The 12,497-nt window shown below is 43.6% G+C and overlaps 1 protein-coding gene across 7 annotated transcripts in view; it reads left to right on the top strand.

The window, feature by feature from the left end:
* The window catches only part of rerea (arginine-glutamic acid dipeptide (RE) repeats a), a 130,465-nt gene that overhangs the window by 66,982 nt on the left and 50,986 nt on the right, over positions 1-12,497 (top strand). For all 7 annotated transcript variants that reach the window (XM_026153751.1, XM_026153750.1, XM_026153754.1 and 4 more), the window contains one exon: positions 345-415. In XM_026153751.1, coding sequence (XP_026009536.1) covers positions 345-415 — 71 coding nt within the window. The remainder of the gene's footprint in view (positions 1-344; positions 416-12,497) is intronic.

The following is a 12,497-nucleotide window of genomic DNA, read 5'->3' as shown; positions in this document are numbered from 1 at the left end:
TGTTGGCTGTAGTTGTCATTTTAGTAAAAAACAAGTCACAGTGAAGACTTGAGAGGTGGGATGGGGTTAAAGCTAGTATTGCTCACTGGTGTATAAATGGAGTGGAACAATAACATAATTCCCCTGGGGCGTAATGTTTGCTTTGGAAAGGCAACCTTGTAGCGCTCCAAAAGTCCTTAATCCTATTACTCGCATTCCAATTGAATTTGACTCAAGGAGGAAAAAAATGTCTTTTCAGCAGAGGTAACAGCACACAAAATAATATATTACTGAGTCTGGCTGCTTAAAAGCATGAAAGCTTTGAGAAGTGTGAACATCTCCTGTTTTTTTTTTCTCACTTGCAGATTGTGTGTACATTGAGAGTCAGCGGCCCAACACTCCCTACTTCATTTGTAGCATTCAGGATTTCAAGCTGGTGAGTAGATTTCTTTTTATTGTTCCACTTCCTATCAGCCTATTTCATGTCCTCATTTCCTCACACCAACCCATCCATACATGGCATACAAGGGAAAGCATACTATTGTTGAGAAGAAATTCCAAAGGAAATCGGGGCAAAGCTGATTAAATTTACATAACAGATCATACTGAAGTGCTGATGGATTATATCATCAGTTTGGGGGTTTTTTTTTTTGTACTGGCAAATAAAAATCCTTCAGCGAATCTTAAACACCACTAACCTTTGCAGTCCACTGGCAGTGTAATAATGCCTGTAATGGAAATATAGATGTTAGTCGATGTGGTTAATTGATTTAACGAAGGAGACCTTCACCGCTTTTCAATTGATTTTTTTTTTCCCTTTTTTACGACCTAATGTGGCCAAATTGCCTCTTTTGCTGAATAAAGAAAGAAATTAGTTTTTAATTTGCTGATGAGAATAGCTGATTCATCAGGCTCGGTCACTTTAGTGAGACGGTGCTTGTTTTCTGCGCAACAGGACACTTAAAATTCATCACAGCCACACACACATACTCACACTGCCTTCTCCAGAAGAGGAAGTTGAGTTCATCCGTAATAGATTTGTTTTTGTCTATGCAAATAATAAAATAAAGGGCACAGTATTATGGTTTGAGAGCTTCAGTTAGTTTGCTATATGGTAATTGCCTTTAATGACACACTGCACAGTTTTAGAAGGAGTTTCACGACTGGGTGCAGATTATCTTTTTTTAAGTAATTTGTAATTTGATGTAAAATCCTGGATTGTCTTATTGCCACACTGTGTCTTTTTACACTAATGGCACCAGTGGCTCACCCCATGCTGGATCTTTCCTAAAGGCCGATGCACCCAGAAGATTGTTTTCTATTTTCGGGCCAACCTTCAAATGGAAATATTTCACTGAAGCTTGAAATTCATTATGAAACTGAATTTGAATGTTTTTAATTGGTCTTTTGCGTGGCATTCGACTGCCGCGAACAAAAAAGCGGAACTCATTTCGGTCCAGGTTTGCAGTAATGTGACCACTGTTTATTGGGAAAAGACTCTTGGAATTTGTAATGAATGGGTTTGTGTTGCCTTTTGAAGCCACGGCAAAGCCTCCCAAGTATTACCTGTTTTTCAGGAGATTGGTTGTCTAAGCAGAGCACAGAAGACTTTGGGAGGGGAGGGTTGGGCCAAAGGAATGGCTGTTAGAGTCAGAGGCCATACTTGGTGCTTTATGAGACAGGGGAGTGGTGAGGGTGTGTGTGTGGCCTAACATCCACCGAAGGAAACCAGAATTGAGATTCTAAAGTAATATAGATAAACATTTTGTGCTTAATTTCGCACTTTTTCAGTTTTAGGTGGGGTGGATTCTAGACAGGTCACCTGTCTTTCACAGTCACAGCTAATTCACTGAAGCTTAAATACATGTTTATTTGTAAAACTGGCCAAAAATAACAAGAAAATGCACAGATGTCTATTAAGTTAGGTAAACATACTGTACTCATATACCACCTTTCTGTTCAATTTGAGCAGCCAAAGTGCTAAAGTGCTTTCCATTCACACACATTCATACAAACGCTTATTTCTATGCCTAAGCCTTGCCTAAAATTCACACACACAGACACACAAACACACACTGGTGGATGCTGTGAGGGGCAAGGCATGAAGACTACAGTAGCCCCTCTTAACCGCTACATGTGGACCAATTACTTGTTTATCTACACGTTTATGGATTGTTTATTGAGAATATATGAATTCTAGTAAAGTGATCATTGTCTTTTAGGATAATTACACACACTTGCAAATGCTTTTGTGCTCAATGGGAAGCTGAGTGTAGAAGGTTTTTCAAGGTGAGCTGCAGGCCTTGCAGCTAGGCCCCACAGCAGCGAGGCTTTAATCGGATTGCTTTCAGAGACTGCTGAGGATGGCAGGAACCTTTTCTTATGAACGCATGCACACACACTCGCACGAACACCCACGCACTTGCACCTTGATTAAGAGCGCCAGAAGAGGTCTGGGGCAGGCAGAGGTAATTGTCCAGGGAGAGAGGCAGAATGCTAGCTACATTAGCTGACCTCTCTCTCTGTCTCTCTGTCTCCCTCTGTGTCTGTCTCTGTCTCTCTGTTACTCCCTCCCCCAGTCCGTCTGTAATTAATGAACAGCCATCTGCATGCCTGTATGTGTTTGAGCAGACTGTACCCTTGTCCTCCTATGTTAAGACAACAAGCCCCCGCTGGCTCTCTAAACACGTACAGCATTTTTCAGTGAGCTCACTTTGTCACTGAACTACAAATCACACACACACACACACACACACACACACACACACACACACACACACACACACACACACACACACACACACACACACACACACACACAAAAGAAAAAAAAAAAGCCAGGCTACATTGAAAACTCGTAATCTCTGTTTGGTAGTCTAGCACACAATCCTCTTTTAGGATGATGGTTGATTTAGGTTGTAATTGCACGTTTGTATAAACTACCATCTAGCTGAGCCAACCTCGATTCTACCCCCGTCACCCTGCGCTCAAAACTGGGGCACAGAGGCCTTGTGCTTTTGGGAGAATAAAATGCTCCTTCACTCATTCGGCTCTTTTGCAGAACATAATGGTCAGGCTAATCTCATTTCCTCTCCCTGCCACGATATATTGAAAGGAAGAGACAACAGGCAACATGAGTCGTATAACATCAACTGCTTCTCTTTATTTCCCATCTCCTCTCTAACCTCCCTCCCTCCTTCTGCCTCCAACCCCCTCCACCACCACCACCTTTTCTTGCTGCACAAATTATCGATCACTCCACCCCACCTCTGCGTGGTGGAACAGGGCTTTGGAGACACAGCAGAAAGGGGAAGAAATTTTATTGGTCCTGAACCAAACAACCTCATCAATATTGCCCTTCTCGTACCTTTCTCCTTTTTCCCCAACTCTCACTTGCCTTCCTCAGTCTTTAGGCCATAACAGTCTCAGTTGTGTACTTTATCTAATGACCTGTGAATCCAATTAGTGGGGTGTAGAAATCCTGAATGCAGCCATCAATCTCTCCTGCACGCAAAGAACAAGGATTGAAGCCGGCCTCTCTGTTTATGTATTTCTTATCTTTTTCTCACTTGGCGTTTTCTCCACGTCGAGGTGATTCTGAGCCTGTTCTCATTACATATATGTCATCTACCCCTTTTCCACACGCATACACAAACACCAAGATGTCCATTCAACAATAACACATGCAAAAAAAAAATCAATTCTGCGTCACTTTTAGGGTCATTGTGGACTTGGAGGGCAATCATTTTTGCCTGACTCGTTTAGTCAACAGTGGCAGCTTTGGTGCCCACTGCAACCCCTGTGACACATTGATCCATCCATATAGAGTTCCACCTCCTCCCTCCCTCCTAACATGTCTGCCAAGATACGGAGATGAGCAGCAGCGGACTGTTTCTAAACCGTTAGAAGCGGTAGTGGCGTGGCGAAGTGTTAAAACACTCTTACAAAGATGAAAATCTCTGCCGCCCACATTTCAATTATTAAAAGTGTGAAAGTTTGCAGCAACATTAGTAAAACTCATCAGTTTTCGAAAATGACAAAAATTATTTGCAAAACTTGCAGGAGATTAAAAAAAAAAACAGAAATAAATGGTGGCACGAAATTGTGACTTTAAATGAATCAAAGAATGATTGAAATGTTTCGTTTAAGGCGGGTAACATGGCGGGTATTGTAAACGTGCATCACAGTGCATTCTCTCGGATGTGATTAGTTAGGTCAATTAAAGGCCTGCAGTCCTTTAGGCTGTTCTCCCACAAGGGCTAGTTTCTGTTTACACCCAGTGCCGTGACCTTGTAATGTGTTACAATCTATACTGGATGAAAGCAATGCAGGGAGCTTGCCAGATACAGACTTGTGTGTTTTTTATCTTGTGCGTGTCTGTGTGTGCTTGCGCCGCATTTCTATTCTGGTCACGCAGCTTGTATTATGATCATGTACTTTGATACGTATTAATCTTGTTCTCACGCGAGTCGTATGTCGCCGTGAGAGAAGAATCGAAGACAAAAAGCCGCCTGACAGAAACTGAGCGCTGAGCAGTCTGCAGCCATATCTGCCCATTGACCCTGACTTCACCAATCCATCCTGCTCTTCTTACCTCAATTCTCTCCTCTGTCTCCATTTCTCTCCCTCTCACTCTCTCATCTGTCTGTTTCTACACTTCATTCCCCTCCTCCCCCCATCGTCCCCTCTCCTCTTTATCTGCTGTCACTCACCTCCCTCCCTCCTCCCATCCCATGTTCAAGCCATTGTGCTCGTGTCCTCGACGCTCATTGACCCTCCCACCTCTCCTCTCTGCTTGTAGCTAGCCTTATTTGCTGTTATTGGCCAAGTCAGCTGTGCCCCATCCTCCCTCCCGTCCTTCCTTTCCCTACATCCTTCTCTTTCCCTGCCAGCAACCCTGTCTCCCTCCCTCTTTCGTTAATGGAGTGATTGCAGCGTTTCTCCCTCGGGGAACAAGGGATTGAGGAGCCCAGTACACCAACACACAAACATACAAACACACACACACCCTCACAGTCTTTCTCTCCCACTGTTAGCCTCACAAACAAATGCTCATCTCCACCCCTGGATCTTCCTGCTTATGGACATTTAATTAGATGCCACGTACAATGCAATTATCTTGCCAGGATTCGTGCTCATATGTTGCAGTCCTGATCAGCTACAGTACAGAGCACACTGTATTCACTGGTTTTCATTATGTCCCGTCATTTAGCAGCAGTGTAAGGTTATAACCACCCGAGATTGAGTGCGCTCTGTTTCGTCTGCGAGATGTGCACAGGTTAATCTGCGACACGCTTTATGTTCTTTGTGTTTGTCCAGGGAAAACATGTTGTGATGTCGTGTTTGTACAGGTCTGAGCACTGTCAAGTAACACGTCAATACATGCACTTGGCATGTGTGGATGCGCATTACTGGAGATAATGATGTTAAGTCTAAATGATGAGATGTGTCGAAACCATAGGTGTTTCTGCAGAGGATAACAGATTGCATAGGAAGCGTAGCTTATTCTGCTGTAAGGGTTTAGCTTTGCACATGGGGTGATTTACATCTCCTCTCAGTGTCTAATCTCTGTCTTTACGGTTAATAAATCCGGTTTGATGCAAAGAAATGGCCCCAATTTGTTTCGACATATCACTCGCGTCATCCTCTTTTATCATAGAACTCTTACAAATAATGGCAGCAGTATTTTGAATTATCTGAATGTATGTGTTTAAAATGAAAAGGATTCTTTTATTTAACTTCATTCAAAAGCATTTTGATGCATTTTCTCTTTTGTGATGCTGAGATGATATTGTCTATTTCCTGAACCGGTTGGAATAATTAATTGGCGGGCCAAAACATTTAATTAGCAAAGAGCTTGCAAATTAATGAGGAAAACTCTGCATTTTCACAGTGTGACACGGTTGTTTGTGGGACTATTATAGAAAATCAGATGCGTGGATGTGCTGTAATATTTTAATGATGGCACAAAATCCCATCTCAGTTTTAGTGCTAGATTAAAAAAATATGAAAAAACCCATCTACCAATGCTAAAGGTGCACTGCAGACAGGGGTGCAGATTTAGAAGCCTCTAAAGCTCAGTTAGTGGCACGTGTGTGTGATTTAATGAGTAAATCATTTATTGTTAAGCTTTACTATCTGTGTAATCGGGACACATGCACCGTCTGTGTGTGGGTATTCACATACATGTTTTCTTTAGATTGACATAACAGTTAATGTGTCATGTTAACAACATGTGTATACCTTCTCCATAAACACGCACACATGTGCACACCAAATGCTAATTATATCTCTCACAACTGATCCCTGACTGTTTTAGCTGCTGTATAACGTTCAGCCTTGGAAAGTGCTTCCTATTCAAAGTCCATAATTAAAAATGTTTGATAAAGATGCAAATTTATGTGCATAAATACGCATGCTTAACATGAGCACTTATTAGGTTTTCTGTGGACCCTGACTACAGTCCTAATGGAATCCAAAGTGCTGAGAATTAGTTTAACAATGAGATCCACGGGCTAATTAGCTTGCGGCTAGCTCACATGCACATATTCAGATCCGTGGGATATCTGTAAGTGTATATGTGCTAATGGAGCTTGCGACCGTCCCCGCGGTCCATCCCCACATGTGCGGTGATTCAGTGAAAGCAAGCATGTCAGACTGTTGGTGCTGAGCCACCGAAATGACAGTGGGAGGTTTACTAGACAGCCATCACTACTTGTCTCTTGTCACTGCCTGGAAGGCTGAGCTTCCTCTTTTTTTTTTTATCTCCTTTCTCCCTTTGCGGCCACCCTCCACCCCACCCCCATCGAATATTTTGAAATGCAATTATGGATCAGTGAGCACCACCATCAGTCGTACTTCTTGTTAATATTTATTGAGTAGAGCAGCAGCCGCTGCCATCTCTTGAGAGAGGGGCGCTACAGTCATTAGGGGCAATTTTGTGTGTTTGTGTGTGTGTGTATATATTCGTGTGTGTGCTTCTCAGCTCTTCCTTTCATTCCACAGTCCACTCAGCTGCTGTAAGCGAGCTGCTACATTTCTCAGGCATGAACATGTGGAGGTGCACTCTTTCACAGTTGCATGGGGCTGTCTTAAGTGTGTGCTTGTCTCTGTGCTCTCTGTGAGGAAGCAGCTTTGACAAGGGCATCTAGGCGTCTACAGACATGGCCGGCCAGGCGAGCCTGCTGCAGACTGTGTGATTGAAGCATCCTGCCTGTAATGTTCCCCCATTGAGTGGCAGCCTTAAAGCAATACAAGCACAACACAGCAGCTATTAAACACTGAATGGCCATTCACTTCCACTTGGCTGCAAAAGGGAAACAAAGCAGGATTGTTTGGGGGTTTTTTCTATTTGGACAAATTCTGCTCAGATTAGCTATCTTCATTTGACAAATGGCCCACTCCCTTTCCTCTCCTTGCATTTGATTATGACTAGACCCAATGAGCAAAGCATTTTCTGCCACTGTTTTGGTACTATCGTGCCACTTTGTCCATTGTGACCATTTCGATTCATTCTTCTGTTCTGTGTGAGGTATGAGGCACCCTATCCCGTTCCCTCCATACTTCACTCGCGTTTCTCACGCTTGAATTTTCATTGAGGTGAAGCCATTAATGTCATTCTCTGGAAAAACATTAGGTCATTAAGCTGCCACGTTGGTGACCAGCTTAAAGCAGCTGCTCTTTCTGTTCATGTATGCGCTTACAATTTTTGCAAGACTGACAAGCCGTAGTTCTACTCTGGTGTCGGTTTGCAAGCGTGGTGCATTTCTCAAATCAGATGGAGACAGGCATGCGTCTCTCTGACAGCTACAGAGCCCCGTCTCTGTTGGGAGACGGGTTAGATTGATTGTCCACACCAGCGCAGTGATGAATAAATAAAGCAATACAAATGGCAAGGTTGAGATAACAACACATTTCAGGCCCAGCAAGTGGAGCAACTGGGATTGAGCTCTCCTTGTGGGTATGAAATGAAACCTGCCCAACCCTCTGCATGGCTCTTCGACTCTTCTCTCCCTCTTTTCATCTTTTTGGACAGATAACACTTTTTTCTCTCACCCTCACTGCCCTCGCTGTGCATTAGCTAAACGCTGCTATGGAAACTAGTTGTTCAACCAATAGGATTATCTCTTTCTCTAGGATAGAAGACGGGAGGGGAGTGAAGTAGACTGAAATCAAAATGGGGTTTGTGTGTGTGTGTTTTTTTTATGAGTGGTGATTACTTTCCCAGATGGGGTGTGGGCGCAGCCTGCGGACAATGGGGGGTTGGTCGGACTGAAGGGCCAGGCCAGCGGCCGTAACATTTTCAGAAAGGCCCAATCAATAGCCACCTCTGTGACCCTTCACTGCTAAATAATTCAGCAGAGAAGCCTTTTGACTACTTTACCCCCCCACTTTAGAGTCTAATTTGTTTACTCTGACCGGCTTGGCCTCATGCAAAGATTTCATTTTATTAGTATTATTTTTTTCCAGGGATAAATGACATTTGGGACCAACATTGAAAATCAAAGTGCTTTTTTCACCTTTTGTTGCCACCTTGTTAAAATACTTGGTTGCTCTGCTTCAGACACTTTTCCTCTTTAAAAAATTTTTTTAGTTGAATACAATTGAAAACAACTCTGATTTCTTTGCATTTTCATCACATGAACTGAAGTCACCATGCACTGGAGTTTAGCACCACACTTTATCTTAATAGCAAACAGACACTGCTGCCTTCTCTGCTGCTGACTTTGATGAGAAAGCAGGAAAAACAAATGCCCTTTTTGGCACAGAAGCCTACAAAGGCAGGCAGATTTGATGCTCACATAATACACAGGACTCCCAACCTGGTGGTATGGGAAAATAATGGCAGCGCCTGTTTAATCACTCAACCAAGGTCTTCCTATTGAAAAGAAAGCATCCTCCCCCTCGTCCTCCATATGGGGCTGCACACTAAATTAGAGGGTGAAGGTTTCTTTGAAGTAGGCTAATGTTCACAGCGTCTCGTAACCACTGGGACCTTAAATTGTAGATAAGACTCTTCATTCTGTCTTTGCTCACTCATCATTTCCATGGATTTTATTTTTTCCGTGTCACCTTCCTGGTCGCTGCAGTGAGTTTTGTACTTGGAGAATCTCTTGTGTCTTCCTGGCCACCCAGTGCTGAGTGTAGTAACCAGACACTAAACACATTTGCGTGGACTGGTCAAGCTTTAATTGGATTGGCCTCTGCTCTGAAAACGGATGGCTAATTTTACCCCCACCTCCTCGCCTTCTCCTACATTACATTACAGCTACACACACCCCCACCCCCCGCCACTCTTTTCCCTTTTTCCAACATTCACTTTTCCCCTCCCTTTCTCAGCTTAAGGAGGTATCTGGCATGCTTCACCACTGGTGCTCAACTTAGCTCAGTTTAATTTCCAGCTTGTCCAATGTGTGACATGCCAATAAAAAAAAAGAATGACAGAGAAAAGGAGAGAAAGAGGAGGAGGAGGGGCGAGAGAGTATAACGCTGTGGAAGTGGAGATTTACAGTGGTATCGGGTTCACACGCTTCCACCAGGGCCCTATCCCCCCCCCCCCCCCAATCTCTATTAAAGAACACATGGTGCAAATTAACTCTTGCCAGCAGAGAGAGCAGAGGGAGGAAGGAAAAGAGGGCAAAGGCATCGGTCAGAGACAGGGGAAGACACGAAAAGAGGAAATTTCAGGGATTGCCGTGAGGTCTGAGGAATGTAGCTTTTCGTAGCTTGGATCTCGCTCGCCTCGCAAAGCTGTTAAAAACAAAACAAAAAAAACAGTGACATCACCACAGGCTGTCATCTCCAGCAGCTCCCCTGCAGCACCACAGCGATCTCATACAGACCTTCTGACACTTTGTACATGTGCTACAGCTTGAATGACTGCTAACTCTGTCCTCCATCTAAAAATGCTTGTTGATCTAATCCAACACAACTGGCTGACATGTGCTCGAGCTTTGATCATTAAAAGGGTGATGTTGGTCTGTTTGACAAGTCTGATTCAGTTTCTTGAGAACAACTCAGTCGTTATATGCGAACAAACCTAGAGACCAGAGAGTTTTACCAGACATATTATCAAGATTTACACACTGGAGGTACTCCATAACCAACAAATAAAACACTGGAAGGGCTCATGGTTGCAGCTTTTGCTCTCATCGAAGGATTTTAGTAGATTTTGTAGAAGCTTTCAAACCATAAAATGCACCAATATGCCCGATGATTGACAGAAAGGTGACTGCCTTTGCTCGCATGTACAATAGGGCATAGAAACAGGGTTGAAAAGCATAGATAAAATGTGTTTTTCCTCGTGTTTCAGGTAATGACAAATCTGTGCTGGTCTTTTCTTAGACACAGAGGGGAGGATTGTGTATTTTCCATTCTGTGCGTCATATTTCCGCCTGCAGTGGCTGCGGCTGGTGCTGCATGTGCTTTGATGGGCAAGCCTAAATTGTGTTTGCCTGTCTGTCACCACCAATGGATCACATGGACTGAGGGAACCGCAGCTGCGAAGGCTCGGAGACGCTTCACCACACTTGCACACACACTTCATTTATCCTGCGGATAGGTGTTTGTGCCTTCTTGCGACTTGTATCCACACACAAAACGTTGCACACTTCATTATTCCTGCATTGTGTAACGCCCCCCTCCCAAGTACTCTGCTGTGCTTCCCTAAAAAACAGTCCAAACCTCTAAATTCTCCACCATCTCCTCCACTTGTCTGCTGTCTGGCAGTACATACCTCAGACTCCCTTTCTCTCCTTCTCAGCAGTAATCTCTCCCAAACATCATCCCTACTGAGATTTCACAGTACTACCAGTTTATTTTATTGTTGCCTTGATCTTAAAAAAAAGAAAGAAGAAGAGTATGCTACGAAGCTGTATAAACAGTGTCTGTGATGGTAAAGACATTTCCTGGCATCAAAGGGCCGAGCCGTGCTATCCCCTCAGTAGCTGTATTCATTTCCCCTCCTGCCACGCTCAAATGCTCTTTGTTCCTCTCTTTATAGGAATGTACTTAACAGTTTGGCAGTGTTGTGTTTGTGAACAGAGCCGCCTTTGTTCCAGCAGGCAGTTAACACTTGTGTACAGAGTAAAGGGAGGAAAGTCTGCGTTATTAAGCCCACTGTTAAATTAGCCTAAGCACTATCTTAATGAAATGATAAAAAAAAAGAAGTACAGACCTCCCTTAAGTCTGTCTTTTTTTTTGTACAGTTGTCAAATCCATTACGTTTTATCTAGTGGCTTCTCCCCTATCCCCCTTTTTAAAGCCAAGCTTCTGCCCTGCATAGGAATCTGTGTTGGGAGCTTTATCTGACATGCTATTTAATTCCTTCTCTTGCTTTTCTTTTTTTCTTTCCAGAGCTAATTGAATCACGTTTAAATTACATTATTTTTTTTAATCCAGATTGAACAGGCAGCGTGCTTTTATAGGGATAATGCAGTCAGCTGTGTAGACTCTTAACTGCACCAACTAGCTATCGAGCTTAATAGCCCACTTATAGTTTGCTATCGTGGCCAACCCATTTGCGACTGAATACGTCTTCTTATATTTTACCTTTCTCACCTTATTCCCCATTCTTTTGTCTCCTCTTTCCTTTCTCTCCTCTGTCTGGCCCTTGTGATTCATCTTGTGGCGTCTGTGCATGTTGGGATGGGGATGATCTGATGGCGGCCCAGCACGAGGGCATGTAAGAATTAGCTCACAGACCAGCAAGAATTAAAAAAAAAAAAAACACTCACTGTCTTCCTCCCACTTCTCTTTCCTCCTACCTTCACCTTCCTCTCCAGGTGAAACGGAATGATTTAATGCGCGGCCCTGTCACAGCAGGTAATGGAGTTGGCGGATGAGTGCGGAGGCTCTTTCCATCAGCAGGCGGAGGGTGTGAAGGGTTGATGGGGGTGATCGAGACCCCCCGTATGTCTGGGGTGTGCTCCTTGGATAGACGGCGACCTCTCGTCCTCTCCTCCCCGCAGAGCCAAGAAACGCACATTTACACCAAACACACACCTCATTTCTCCAACGTCAACCTCGCAGTGGAGCTTGTGCTTACGCCGTTTGAGCTGTAGACTTTTGACAGGGCCGGTGGGGGACTGATGAAGCTCGCTGTTAACAGATGGCTGACTGTCTCCTGGAGTACTTTTTTGGCCCAAAACGTCATCTCTAAAGATGCCTCCCTGGATCATTAGTGGGGTTTTTAGATGAGCCTACTCACAGCGATAATGAGACGTAATGTTATTTATTTGTCAGCTTTAACTGTTTTTCTTATTTGAAAGCAGCTAATTGATTGTGTCATTCAGTTGTAAGCGAGACATTTTCTCTAAATCACTTTGACCCTGTCTACGAGGTTATAGTTGTAGTGCAATACGAGTACTAATCCAAACAGTGGAAGGTACAGGGGAAGAATATTGATTAGCTCTATTGATCACATTCACACTGTCCTTGTTCCCCCCTCCCCTTTTGTCTTTATCTTAGTTTTGATTGTGCTTACCTGTTAATTAGTCACAAATGTTAGTGTTGATATT

This window comes from Astatotilapia calliptera, chromosome 20 (assembly GCF_900246225.1).
Source record: "Astatotilapia calliptera chromosome 20, fAstCal1.2, whole genome shotgun sequence".
Taxonomy (NCBI): Eukaryota; Metazoa; Chordata; class Actinopteri; order Cichliformes; family Cichlidae; genus Astatotilapia; species Astatotilapia calliptera.
The sequence above is the reverse complement of the archived record's forward strand: the minus strand, read 5'-3'. Positions and strand labels throughout refer to the sequence as shown.